The 15,442-nt window shown below is 35.9% G+C and overlaps 1 protein-coding gene across 1 annotated transcript; it reads right to left on the bottom strand.

The window, feature by feature from the left end:
- Positions 1-2,698: 2,698 nt before the first annotated feature.
- On the bottom strand, positions 2,699-14,391 carry LOC127957190 (neuropeptide FF receptor 1-like). The gene is made up of 3 exons (XM_052555599.1): positions 14,085-14,391; positions 10,123-10,222; positions 2,699-9,246 (listed from the first exon to the last, which is right to left on the bottom strand). Exons 1-3 carry the CDS (start codon positions 14,233-14,235, stop codon positions 8,259-8,261), a joined length of 1,239 nt encoding a protein of 412 aa, XP_052411559.1. The 5' UTR covers positions 14,236-14,391; the 3' UTR covers positions 2,699-8,258.
- Between the last annotated feature and the right edge of the window lie 1,051 nt (positions 14,392-15,442).

Below are 15,442 nucleotides of genomic sequence, written 5' to 3'. Positions count from 1 at the left end.
CTCCTCAGGAACTCTATGAGTTAAAAGCCCTGCGTTTAGCATCATTGCATTAAATTGTATAGTTATTGTCAAAAAGAGAAGATGGCACTGGATTAAAGGCCAACTGAACATTTTGTCATCATACTATAGAAGTCATTGGCTATAACGGCTTCATTACTAATATTATCAAAACTATCTTCATTTCATTTTGCGTGAACTGTCCCTTGAACCATGCTGCACACTGTGCTTTAATTATATTTGCCTTTGTCCTTTTCAAATGTATCTTGTCTTGTCAGATTACACATTATGACTTACTCCAGTAAGATCTTAGAACGTGTGACATTTCAAAGGCAGTAATTGGCTTTTGGTGAACATGTAACACTAAGTGATATTTTTTTTTTCTTTTTGTAGTTTGAAAAAATATATTGAAAAACACCATTTATTGAAACCAAGCTGCACATTTCAAAACATGCAATTTTATAACAGATGACATTAAGATGTGACAGCCTACATTTAAATCTCCGCACCTCCAGTGTTCACAAGATTGGCCCACTCACAGTCAAAGAAGCAGGCTGAATATTAAACAGAAAAAGCTGAACGTTATTTGTTTATTTTGTTAGGTTGCGCAGAATATCTTTCTTTCTCTTTGACCAGAACCACCTGAACAGATTCTATAATTCTTAATTAAAAAATCAAATCTCCCTCTATTATCATCTCTACTCTAACTTCAACTTTTGGACTTAGGATCAAAGCTATGGTAATTATTGATGTTTTATGAACCTCATCCAAAGTAATAAAATAAGTTGACATTTACTTGCAAAGTTACTTTTAGTCAGTAGAATGTGTGCTGCCAAAATAAAGTGTAAGCAGAAATAGCTGACTATCTAGTAGGTGCAAAGTTACTAGAATGTATAAAGAAATAAAGTTTTAACCAAATATGTTCTAAGAATATTATTTCTGGATATTCTGAATAAAACATCCAGTTGTTTAAATGTTTTTAAAATCTTCTTTGTTATACAAATGTTATGGAAACATTCCATTTGATCATTTTGTAAACGTTATAGGGATGTTACTTTTGAATTGTCTTTGAATGTAGCAATTTTTAACGAACATTCTATTAATGTTACTGTTACTGTCAAACCTTTGAGAGAACCTACTCAGTCAAAGTTCTGTTAGCTGGGATAAGGATTAATTATTTATATATATATAACATTTAGAAATTTTGAAATCTCATGCCAAATATTGGCTCATTTTGGATTTCATGAGAGCTACACATTCCAAAAAAGTTGGGACAGGTAGCAATAAGAGGCCGGAAAAGTTAAATGTACATATAAGGAACAGCTGGAGGACCATTTTGCTACTTATTAGGTCAATTGGGAACATGATTGGGTATAAAAGAGCCTCTCAGAGTGATAGTGTCTATCAGAAGTCAAGATGGGCAGAGGATCACCAATTCCCCCAATGCTGCGGCCAAAAATAGTGGAGCAATATCAGAAAGAGTTTCTCAGAGAAAAATAAACATGGTCTTGTCCCAACTCTTTTGAGATGTGCTGATGCCATGAAATTTAAAATCAACTTATTTTTCCCTTAAAATGATACATTTTCTCAGCTCTATGTTACATTTGGAATAAAATATAGAATTATTAAACTTCCACATCATTGCATTCTGTTTTTATTCACAATTTGTACAGTGTCCCAACTTTTTTGGAATCAGGTTTGTATACATTTATTATTATTATTATTATTTTGATAATTATAATTTTAAATAAATAAAAAAACTCAATCTATAACCTATATATTAGCTGTTTAGAATGTAAGATAAACAACGTGTGTGTCATTACAGAGTTTGAAGAAGAACAGTGGAGATATGAAAGTTGACATGTAGAACACATTATCTAATAGTCTTCACCTCATCTTTGCACGAGTATGACATCTGTGAGAACACCAGGATTTAACAGGACACCTCTGGTGGACACTGTCCACTTTAATGAGACGACTGTCTGTGTGTCTTCTTGTGTAACATTCAGAGCAGGAACATACAGCTACAGGCTTACATCCATTTATTGTTCTGCACTGGGAGAAGTACGCTATATTAGCATAGAAATAGTTTCCTTAGGCTTCCAATTGAAAGAATGCTAAGGAAGTTAATATTGAAGTTATTAATAAAAAAAAGAAAATAAATGATTCTAGATGCCCGAGGCTGTAGTAGATGGAAATATCCCACAGACACAGGGGTGTTGTTATTGAATTTTTATGTATTATTTCTATATCTAATTCAGTACTACATTTTACTGTCAGACCACTAACTTTCTAAACTAAACTCAAAAAAAGAGACTACAAATAGCTAGAGTTTTCAGTTGTCCATGGTGATTAAAATCATTTCAGATCTTTCATCACCTCACAGCTTCAGCTCCTGAAACATTTCAGCTAATAATAGTTAATTCTGTATGATTGGAGTAATGAATAGCCGAGCTGTAGACTGAAGAGAGAGACAGGTAGAAGTGTTTGATTTATCAGCACGCAGCGTTTGAAACCCACTGAGAGAGAACCATGAAAACATGCCTCCATAATTCATAACACGACCCCACTGTATGTACGGTGAATACATTCCACTTTAAGGATTTGTCACCATCCTTTCATGTTTTTCTGAATCACGGCTAAAAAGCAAACCGTGTTTAATTACAGTTTTTCATGATACGCAGTAAATGAATTCCAAATATTTATGGGACAATATTCTCTTTTTATTTCCAAAGTAAGCTAGGAGGCAAAGCAACAAGAAACAACTCAGGCTTTCCGTGACAAATTGTACAGCGTGGCAATTGCTGGATTAAACACAGAAAAGAAATGAACGGAAACATACTTGGCTCTTACACAAACCTTGATGCTGAACTGTGTCATAGTGTCACGTTGCCAGGTGGTGGCTTACTAAGCTTTAATTGAGCATTTTCAGACACTGAATTGAATTCATCATAGACAAATTCTCTAAACAGTCGAAATTAGATGGTTTTGCTTTTACTGAACCACAATGCTTCAGAAGCTTTTTACTGACCTTGCTGAGCTACACATATTCAAACGCTTTTAGTCTACAAGAAAGCACATCTTCCACCCAAAATTAATGACACTAAACAAATCATATCATCTTTAGTGAAATTCAGCTCAGACAAACCTGATCAGAAAACTTACATAGCCACTAGACCTTTTTGTAAACTTTACAGCACGACAAATTAGCCACAAGCTAATAATAATTAACACCAACTACAGTTACATTTGCATTTAATGGTGAGCACTTTTGCTTTGAGCGAATGATTCTTGCTTTGTCATGATACAGTTCCCACTGGTTTACTTCTTTCTGAATACTGAACGGTATACAAAGTATGTCCTCTACTGTTTTTAACAGGAAGTAGGAAGTAGTTTATGCTACATTTGCATCCATTCACTACAGAGGATACGTTACTGAGACAGTGCTACATTTCTACAAATCTGTTCTGATGAAGAAACTAATTAGTCTAAATCTGGGATGGCCTGAGGGCATCAAATTCAGGAAGTGAAATAGATTTGAAATTGGAATTTATTTCTTAATGCCAAACAACCCTGCCATCTATTTATCAGCTTAGAAATAAAGAAGGTGATTTATTTTGTGCTTTGTTTGATCATCGTGCCATGATGAATACAGGAGTTTCACATTAGAGCAGAAATAGTTTAATATGCTATCCAAAAATAGCCCGTGATCCTGAGGTATGATGAGACGGAAAGCTACAAGACATGGCTTTGGTCACTGCACACAGTTCTATTTAGATTTTCTGAAGCAATTTTCTAGCAGAACATTGGATCCATTTGTGCAGACTATGGTTCAAACAACTAAAGACTAAAGTGGGTTTTTTGTCAGATTTATAACAGAACTGTTATTTTCAGTCAAAGGAGAGACACACATGCACAGTCTGATCATATCTCAAAGGACAACACTTGTCAATGTCAAACACTGATTAATCAATCTATTCACACAAAGAGCAGAAGAAGCTGACAAATCTTAACTGAATTATTCGTTTTTTTAGGCCTAATTTGTACCTTATTTCCAGTAAGTGGCATTAAATACTACTAGAGTAGATCATAGTGTTTTGTAACTTGATTTACTTAATAAAACCGAAACGCAGGGCAAAATACAGAAGAGTTTACTTCTTAAAGGACATATAGAAACCTAAGCTTGACCACACTCTCAAAAATGCTGTTTTTGTCCCTTTTTTTCTTGCATTTTCAAGAAATGCATTTTTTAAGGTGAGGAACCATCATCAAATGTGAGACTTTTTAGATGGGTACTTCAGCACCAGGTGCAAGTGAAACGAGCGCGAAAGGAACATGTGGCTAATGAGCTTCAGTAGAACAACAGTGAACTGTGATCTGGTGAGATGTTTAGGCTATTTGTGTCCTGCAGCACAGAAGCAGTCATCAGGAGCACAGACGTATATTTGTGGAAATAGACAACAATACATTGTATGAGTCACAATTATACATTTCTCTTTTATGTCAAAAATCATTAGGATATTAAATAAAGATCATGTTCCATGAAGATATTTAGTAAATCTCCTACCGTAAATATATCAAAACTTCATTTTTGATTAGTAATATGCATTGCTAAGAACTTCATTTGGACAACTTTAAAGCCTATTTTCTCAGTATCTTGATTTTTTTTGCTCCCTCAGATTCCAGATTTTTTAAATATTGTCCTCCTAACAAATCAGACATCAATGGAAATCTTACTTATTCAGCTTTCAGATGATGTATTAATCTTAGTTTCGACCCTATGACTGATTTTTTACCAGAAAGGTGATTAGTGTGTTCATGTGTGTATAGCATCACATTAAAGAACGTCTCTCAGATGCATGCACTAAAATATTGTGAAACTCGAGAACACAGTATAAGGCACAAGCTTATGATGTTTGATGTCTGTTTTTGTTTTTTTGTAATTTAATGCACAGTGCAAAATCCTTTATTTTATTATTATTTTTTTTTCAAACAAAAGTGAAACCATTTAAATGCATAAAAAACTAATTTTACATTCTGGCATTTATGTGCTGCTGACTTCTGGCCTTTTTAATTTATTTTTTAATGTATTATTAACCAGTTCTTATCACTATCTGCATGTCTCTGGCTTTTGGGGGGTTTGAAAACCAGATCCAAACTTATAAATCAATAAAGCTATAGTGAGCTCCTATAATAAACTACCTGGAGGTGCAGAGGAATAATACACAAATGATTATACTGTTATTGTTATATGCATTAATTGATCTAATTCACAAATATCTCAATTGCAATTTAAAAGAATTTAATTTAATTTAGTTGTGTTTTAGGCACTAAATTGGTGCAATGTTTTATAGTCAATCACCTTTTTATATTGAAATAATGATGATTTCTGTGCTCCGCCACTGGAGAGCTCTATGTTTTATAATTATATAAAACTGAAGCAAATTATTACTAAGCTTATCACAGGGACTTTGTTTTTATGAACTGTGACTGTCAGAGAGTGTAAGTCTTAATTCTTCTTTTATTCTGTTTGTCTTGTTATATTACGCTCACTTTGTCATGGGAAATCTGTGTTAATTAGTTCAAACTATAAGGAATTGTTAAGCTTCCTACTCAGAGACAAGCTAATTATTTTGACATTTTGGGGTGTAATTTGTGTTTTTTTTTTTCTATAGATACAGTTCCAAGGCAGCAGAGAGGTAACAAGAGTGATCAAAACTCACCTATTTAATGAAGACACATAGAAACAAATATAGTAAAATATGGATAATGTTTCATTTCACAGCCTCACATGTTTTTTGTCTGTTCTGAAATCATTTGTTTTGTGAGTTTGTGTGTGATAATAAACTAGGAGTGGTGAATGTATCTCTTTGAAATAGTTGCTTTTTAAAATTTAATGAGCTTTTTTTTTTTTAAAAAAAAAAAGAAAAATACTTTTTTTTTGGCCTTGTATATTGGGGACAGTAAGACTTTCATGCATATGAATGCATTTATCTAAGTACACTAAAATTGCAATATTGTGAAATATTATTACAATTTAAAATAACAATTTTCCATCTGAATATATTGTAAAATGTGATTTATTCTTGTGCTGAAACATTTATTGATATTATCAATATTAAAAACAGTTTGTGGAAAAATGATACTTTTTTTCAGGAGTCTTTGATGAACAGAATGTTTCAAAGGACAGCAGAATGCTGTCACTTTCAATCAATGCATTGCATCCTCCTGAATAAAATTATTAATTTATTTCAAACATTTTCTTGATCGTGTTAATTGAACTTTTAGAAACAGGGGAAAAAAATTACTCTACACTCAGGGGATAAACAGGCAAAATTAATTAAAAACCATGCTTTGTTGAGCTTATAAAGTTCCTCTATGATCAGACTGTGCAGAGTTTCTTTAAGTGGCAGTCTTCCTGTTATTCCAGTTCAAAATCCAATGCAGTTTCCTGTGGGGCTTGGCCAGTTCATTTCAAACCCATGAACCGAAGGTATACAGACAAATATAGATAGGTGGATGTAATGTACACTTTTAGAGAGATAATAGAATTAACTGAACACATTAGTTCTTTTTACAGTCCATTTACAGCAAATTCCCCTTGCTATCAAAGCATTAAATAAAGAACAGACATCAATGCACGCTAAAGAAAAGCAAAAGCCATGTCTTACATAAGCCACTAGGCACAGACTAATTAGGACACACAGTGAACACTAAAATATAAACATCTTCTTGCATGTTCTGTTCGCTCTCTACAGTAGCTATAATATAATATAATAGCATCTGTCCCTTTTGGTATTGTGCATGGACGGTTCACATACACTGCACAAATACAACACAAACAAGACAAATGCACATCTCAGGCAAACATTTGAGCAGCTGCACGAGTCCGTCTTGAGAAAACATAAACACGGCCCATTCGGTGAGCGCAGCTGAGATAAACAGTTTGGACTCCAATTCAAATATCAGCAAAGATTAAAACGTTTTAAAGGGAGTCCTTCACCAATTAGCCCACAGATTGTCCTGTTGAATGTTTAGGTTACAGGTGCGTGACAGTTTTGGCATGATATCTCAGAAAAAGAAAAAAAATAAAGATATAAAAGCTGTCACTGGGGCACTTTGCAAAATAGAGTAATTTGTACCAATTTGGTACTTATATGTACACTTAAAGGTACTAAAGTACCTAAACCCTAACCCTAATTAAGTCGAAACGTTGAAGTTTAATGCAGATGATTACAGAGGCACAATTTGGCTATATACAGTAGAATCTCTGAAATCAAATAAAATACCATACAATATTTTTTTTATAAACAACCTTAGCCTCTTTTAACATTGCATATTGAAACAAAATAGAGTTAAAATGTTATTCTTGTAGAAAAAGGAGTTGATTCTATGGTGGCCGAGAGAGGTCAATGCGCTGCACATTAAAAACTCATGCACATTAAGAAATATCTTCATCAATTTGACAACACACATGATGCAAATGCTCACAACACAACACAGACCACCTGTTTACGGGAAACGCAAAGTGACGAACATGGCTGGGACACAGAAGCAGTCATCAGTAGCACAGCTATATCTGTAGCAATAGACAACAATACATTGTACTGTATGGGTCAAAATTATCCAGTTTTTTTTTATTAAGTAAAGATATTTTGTAAATATTCTAAAGTAAATATATCATAACTTAATTTTTGATTAGTGATATGGATTGCTAAGAACATCTGAACAACCTGTTAAGGCGATTTTCTTAATATTTAAATGTTTTTGCACCCCCAGATTCCAGATTTTAAAATAATTTCAAATACTGTTCAATCGTAACACTGCATACATCAATGGAAAGCTCATTCATTCAGTGTATTGAGCTCTCTCGGTCACCGAAATGATTCAGAGTCTAAAAATGAAATTGGTTTTGCAGAAGAGATTTTTTTAGGACTTTACACTCTCTCTCAAAAAAAAAAGAAGGTGCTTAAAAGGTTCTTCCCAGCGATGCCATAGAAGAACTATTTTTGGTTCCACAAAGAACCATACAGTCAAAGAACCGTCTCTTTCTGACCTTTTTATAGTCTGAAGAACCTCCACAAAGCAGCTTTTGTGAAACAGAAAGGTTCTTCAGATTTTAAAGGTTCTTTATGAAACCATTTAGACAACAGGGTTCTTCTTTGGCATCGTGAAGCACCTTTATATGACAAACTTGATCGAATCGTCCAGTTGATTCATTTAAAGATCCGTGGAATCATTTCTTGGCATGAATAATCCATCTACTGGTCCCAAGCTTGGTTTTTACCCACCCTGACAGGACTTATTTTCTCTGCCTCCTCCATCTGAAACCCTTTTTGGTTCGTGACCCCTTTTATCCCGGATCCTGCGCTGGATCCTGTTTCGTTTGAGCAGACCGAGTTATCACAAAGCCGAGCTGTTCTCCTGTGCTCCAACTCCAGACAAGTCCTGGAGTCCTTCCCATCGCCGTCGGTGTAAACCCGGTTCCTTCCACCAAAAGCCAAGGGGTTGGAATTGACCACAGGGTCTCTCACATCTCCTCTTGATTTCCGTCGCGGTCTGCTCCTCGCCTTCATCCCGTCAAAGCAGCACGAATGCGTTCTACACACAGACTGAAATCCCCTCTTAAAGTTCTCATTGTAGTAGCCGTAGATAATAGGGTTGACGCTCGAGTTGGAAAACGCCAGCCAGTGAGCGAATGGGAAGACATAGCTGCTCAGAAGATCCAGCTCGTCTTCTTGTAGACCCCCGTAATCGGTGAGGAGCATCAGCGTCCAGAGAGGCAGCCAGGAAAGCGTGAATAAAAGCGCCACCACACTCAACATCTTAATCACTTTGATCTTCTTTTGGGAAATGAGCGGCCTTCCTTCCTGCGGGGCTCCGTGAGACTGTGCGCTGTCCTGATGATCGTTCCCAGAGATCACAGAGGTGGTGTAGAGTTTGATCCCGATGCGTCCGTACATGAGCGTGATCAGGGTGAGGGGAATGAGATAAATGTGTGCAAACAGGACGGTGGTGTAGACTTTCCTCATCTGTGGGCTGGCCCAGTTCTCGAAGCAGGAGAACAGCGGGTATGTGTGGTTGTAGTCTTCATCGTGGACCATGTAGTGATGCTCCACTCTCTTCACGGTTAACGTCACCGCCGACGGACACATAATCACCACCGCAAGCCCCCAGATCATCACGATGGTCACTTTGGCCACCGGCAGGGTGAGTTTGGGCTGGAAGGGGTACACAATGCAACGGAACCTGGAGGAGATCAGAACAGTGTTATAAACTCCATACAAGTGTGTTTTTCTGCAATCAGTTTCTTCATTAGAAATGTTTTCGTCTCACTCCCCCTCTTATTATTCACTCTATTTCATCATAAAAAAAAATCTATATATCTTTATGTAAACCTATATTCTGAACAGACCAGAGAAGTGGTAAATAAAAAAAAGAAGAAAAAAAATGTTTTGACGTTTTTCAACATAAGCATAATTCACAGCCCACTTACTGGGCTAATCTCACAATGTTGACATCACATTTCAGCCCAAAATCAGATTAAGAAAAAGAAAATAAAGAGTTTATACTCTGAACAAAGAAAAGTAAGGCTTTCTTAGAACCATTAAGATTCTTTGTGCATTATTATTATTATTATGGCAACTAACCACATTTCCCCCCATATTGACTCTCATTAGATTCCTAAATTAGTCATATTTTCCACTGTATTTATATATATATATATTCTTATTTAAATACTGTATATTACTTATTATAAAAGTTTAAGACTATTTAGTACACATAGATAGAACACTAAAAATATAAGAATCATGATTAATAATGAAGTACTAACAATAATTTGCAGCAAAGCATCATATCAGAATGATTTCTGAAGATCATGTGACACTGAAGAGTAGAGTAATGATACTGAAAATACAACTGTGAATCACAGAAATAAATTACACTTTAATATATATATAAAAATAAAACATAGAAAGTGAAATATGCCCAATAGCTATGAAAACAATGTAACGATACAAAACAAAAAAGTAGAAATATTAATTCTTTCCTATTTCTTTTCGTTGAATTTGGCTTTTGAAAAGCTGTTTTTGTGAGATGCAACCTTGTGACGACAGCACTGACCTGTCCACTGCGATGGCCACCAGCGTGAACACCGAGGCAGAGACGGACATGCCCTGCACCAGACCACTCATCTTACACACTGTGTTTGTGAACGGCCAACCTTGGAGGAAGAGAAAAACATATCAAATGACTGACAAGGTAAATTGTGCTACACAAAACCACCTCAAAACACACACACACACACACACACACACACACATTGCTGAATGTAGACAGTCCTCTCGTTTTATCAGCAGGATGTCTCAGCTGAATGCTGCAACTGTAATATCAGAAGAGTTAAAGAAGATTCTCCTCAATCTTATCCATGTTCTGCAACTACTTCTGCTTGGCAGGAAGATGCAGGGTTTGTTTGTTTCTTACTTCACAACACGGTCTCCCTCAAGCCCAAGCTTCAGCTGCCCTCATTTTTCCTGACCTTGCCTCACAATACTGATTTCTCCAGAATGACTCAGTGGGAAATGATTCACATATAGCGGTAATGAGTCATTCAGCATATTCATACAGTGTGGAATTATCTTTAATAATACTTTGGAGAAGCGGTGATAATATTGGAATGCTATTCGCTATGGACATAATCAAGTTACACTGACATTTTTAGTCAGGAAAGCAGTTATTTTAGCAGTTATTAGCAGCAATGCATTTATCAGATGCTTTTATCGAAGTATTCAAGGTACAGTACTCAGATTCTCTTGCATTCCTTGGGAAACTGTACAATCACTGACGCTTGTTACAGTGTAATTGTAGATTTAAGTACTGAGTAATATTACTTGTACTGGTTAGGGTTTGGCTTAGGGTTACATGCATGTAGTTATCCATAATTTATTATTGTTATAATAGAAAAAACATGTAGCATGTAACAATGGCACCTGAAGTTCAAAAGAACAGCATTAATTTACAATTTGAAATAGATGTCTGTTTATTTTTGTAACAATGTAAAAGTCTGTACTGTAACTTTTTGTTCAATTCCTTCTCCTCTTTTAATATTAAAACCACTGTTTTGACAGATTCTGTGTGGTCCTATTCCAGCAACATAATGTACAGACTTTAGACAGCCAGGATGGGAGGTTTGAAGACACCTTGACATTTAGACATCTGGACTGGACAGAGAAAAAATAGAAGACCAGTGACCAGTTAGCTCTTGTGTCTTGTGGTCTCTCTGTGAAGCATCAGTAGCTCACAGCGATTCCATGCTTATGAAGAAATCGATCAATACGTCCAGTTCGGTTCTTACTGGAGGCCATTCACAAGAGAAGGATGCAATCTTAGTCCAGAATAAACAATTGTGTTACTCTTCCACTACATCATAGGTGCACACAATGTTTTCTATCAGAAATTATGATTCATTGATAATAACACTATATTGCCAAAAGTATTGGCGCCCCCTTCCACTGAACAGGTTTGACTGCTTTAGTACTTTCCATGAGTACAAATCTTAATGTTTAAGCATATAATGATATTCTAGGAAATTGTGTGTTTCTAATTTTATAGCAACAGTTTGGAGGTTCAAAAAGAAATTATTGATTGAGTCAGTGTGGAAGAACTTGACTGGTCTTCTGTGACTTTAAATACAGACCTTGATCTAAACACTCACCAACAAACACCAATGACATGAACATACACTATACGGACAAAAGTATTGGGACACCCCCTTCTTTAGAACAAAAAAAAGGCCTTCCAAAACTGTGGCAACAAAGATGGAAAATAATTCATGTATTTAAAATGTGTATTTTCATCTCTCCTGCAACAGTTTTGGAGTTATCTAAAATCAGAAGGTTATACGAAATGACTGTATTCATATGCACAAGTCATCAGTGTTTGGAGATGAGTTTTTGCCTCAAGGTTCTGTATTTGAAGTCACAGCAGACCAGTCAAGTTCTTCCACACTGACTTATTTTTGAACCTTGCCTTATACACAGAGCCATTGTCATGTTAGAATAGAAAAGACTCCTGTCCAAATTGTTGCTATAAAAGTAGAAGCACACAATTCCCTAAAATACCATTATATGCTTAAAAATTAAGATTTGTACTCATGGAAATTACTAAAGCAGTCAAACCTGTTATTTAGAAGGGGGCGCCAATACTTTTGGCAATATAGTGTACCTTGAATGCAATGAAATGCAAGTCACTTTGGATATGCAAAAATGCATGTACATGTGCATGTAGCTAGAAAAAAGTACTTCCAAGTAGTAAAAGAGATCTTGGAGTACGTATAGAACCTGAAGATGTACTAATGCGGTTTACGGTAATTGTGTACTTCAGGGGAAAAAGTGTTTATTTTATATCCATTCTAGGAAGTGACCATCTCTATTCAGTGAGACAGTTCTCTATAATAGTGTGCAAGCGTAGCTTTATCAGAGGGTTGATGAAGGAAACATGAAGGATAATGTGCAGTCATTATCGCAAAAAAAAAAAAAAAAAAAAAAAACGCAGAATGATTGGGATTTTGTATTATCATGAACCATTTTGTGGTAATGACTGTCTGGCTGTGCATTATCTTGCTTATTATATGGCTACTTAACGAATATGTAACTAATTGGACATTAAATATCCTTTTGAGTTTAAATCTGATTTGGACAGACCACATAGAAGCAGGAGATTTAAAAAGAATGCCCATAGACAATGGTCTGCTAAATGGACCAATCAGAAGTATTAAAAAAGGCACATATTATAAACAATGTAGCAGCATGAGGGAGAATGTAATCTTTGTGTCCAGAGCACAGCAGGCAAACAAGCAAACAGCTATTTCAGAGAAAAATAAAAAAACAGGTGCATCAATACTTAATATGTTTGGCAAACTAAACAGTAGTTTCATCAAAAAAAGCATGTGGGTAGTTTATAAAGAACATTTTGTGAAAACTATATGGGTTGTTCAGAAAGTCAGAAAGAGACAGACCAACTTTGCTCCACATTAAGCAAATGTATGTTCTTTCAGTCCTAAGTGCACTGTAGAGGCTTAAAGGCCAGTTTCTTGCTGTAATATTTCCAGTGCATACTAGTGGTTTTTGTTCAAAGTATTGCATTTATATGCTTTTAAAGCCTTTTAAAGACAGTGCAAGTGAAAAGAAACCACTGGTGGAGTGTGAGGGCAATTGGCCTGTTGAAAAGACTAGCACACACTAGCTGGCCGTCAGTGCATTTCGTCTTTTGAACGTTGGTGTGGTGAAGTCTCTACCAGCCTTACTTAACGAGCTTAAATACTTACTCCAGCTAAAGGTCTTTTATGGGGTATTGTGTGCAGGGTGGCTTTCTGGTAATTACATTTTCCCTGTTTCCCTTTATTTACAGTTGGCAAGAGGCATGGAAATCCTTCCAGACTGCTAACAGCAACCATTGCACAAAAAGACTTGATGTTTTTCTGGCTGCTGCATTAGTATTTCGGTTTAGGTTTTAGCCAACAACAACAACGAACGCTACAAAGTCCAGTTTGGAGACTTTCATTGTAAACACTGTTCAAAAATATCTCTCGCAGAAGAACATTTCTGACTGAAATAACAAGGCCAGGCATGCTCTGCCCCAGAAAACAGCCTGCAGAAAAATGTATGTTTTTGTCCTCATTGTGTTACAAAGGTAATCCAGTTGCTCAGAGCAAGCAAGGACACGCGCCAATCAGCCAAATGTGCTCAGAAAGAGCGTTTGCTGTTCTGACCCGAACCCAGTGTTTGAGCAGAGCCTTTAGTTCTGGAGAGCCAATTAGTTCAATAGCAAGAGCAAACGTAAGAACTGACATATGTGCTGCTGCCAGTGAATGTCAGAATAGGTCAGTGCTGCATGAGAATTAGCACTAGATGTAGAACTGTGGGATTGATGCACAAGCCTCCGTAATGCAGAGGATAAGAGCAAACCAGATAGTAATAAAAGAGATCCGCTCTGTGGAGAGATGCTCAAAGGGTATGCTTTTTGTCATGAGTGCCGAAGACAGAATTAAGACAGGTATTTCTCTCTTGTTCCTGTGTGTGTGTTACCTGTAATGAGGTTGTCCACCAGGGTTGTGGGGATACAGAAGACGCCCACCAGAAGGTCGCTCACAGCCAGGTTGAGGATGAAGAGGTTGGTGACTGTTCTCATCCGCCGGTTCTCCAGCACAATCAGACACACCAAGCCGTTTCCCACCATGCACAGCAGGAAGATGAAGAGGTAGGCCACGGTCAGGGCGGCAGCCACAGCTAGAGAGTGCTGGTAGTAGGGGTAGTAGGTGATAGCGGTGTGGTTGGTGACGTTACTGTTGTTTGCGTAATCATTCTGGAGGCTGCTGTTCAAATAGAGCACAGAAAGCTCCATTTCTGATGTGCCGGGTCTCTCTTGCTTTGCACCTGATGGCCAAATCACACACACACACCAAAGCAGAGCCAAGTCTGATCAATACTGTCAAAATGGAGACAAAAATGACTTTTCAGTGCAACATGCATTCGTGCAAAGAATTTGGGCACAGGAGTGTGTCAGGCTAATGGGAATGTGCAGTCACTTTCTACAGATGCGTCTGATGCGTGACTGTTCGTTGCTCATTTTGTATTCATTTTTTTTGTGGTTTTATGCATAGTGAGTTTAAAACTATCCTTTCTATTTGTGAAAATGTACTGCACGGACAATTTTATTTTCTTCTTTTTGAAAAATACAACATTTGTGTTTCCAGGACAAGAGCTTGCAAGGCAGAAAAAAATGGTTTATGCTTAAAAAAGCCAATAGTGAGAAGAAAGACAATTTGCAGTGTAGGCTTAGGTTGGTTTAGGTTTTTTCTTATGTTTTGTTTGATTCTGGAATGAATCAAGAACAAACCCTAGAGTAAAATAAATACACTAAAAATGTATTTGTAATACATTTACTTCATGCTAAGTCTACTACAAATAAATGTACATAATTATGTATTTAAAAATACCTGCACTTAGTATAGTTAACTGCTATACTTTTCCATCCATGATATGCAGATGCTTTTACGGTGAGGAAAGTTTTATTTTTTATATACATTTTTATGCTTATATATATATATATATATATATATATATATATATATATATATATATATATATATATATGTAAGATCAAATATTTAAATTAATATATGTTATTAATCATCTTTAAATATACATTTAATAATATAATTATTTTAATTCATAAATTCACCAAACCACTTGTCCTCTGTAGTTCCATGGGATTAATATAATTGTTTATAAAAATGTATTATTCATAGCTTGGCAAATTGTTTTAATGCTTAAATCTTACATAAATTGGAACAGTTTATGCTTAAAAATGGGGAAATGGGAAAAAAACTGCAGTTACTTACAAGGATGGTTTACATTTGTATTGTGGTTATAATCTTGTTTAG

This window comes from Carassius gibelio, chromosome B5 (genome assembly GCF_023724105.1).
Source record: "Carassius gibelio isolate Cgi1373 ecotype wild population from Czech Republic chromosome B5, carGib1.2-hapl.c, whole genome shotgun sequence".
Taxonomy (NCBI): domain Eukaryota; kingdom Metazoa; phylum Chordata; class Actinopteri; order Cypriniformes; family Cyprinidae; genus Carassius; species Carassius gibelio.
The sequence above is the reverse complement of the archived record's forward strand: the minus strand, read 5'-3'. Positions and strand labels throughout refer to the sequence as shown.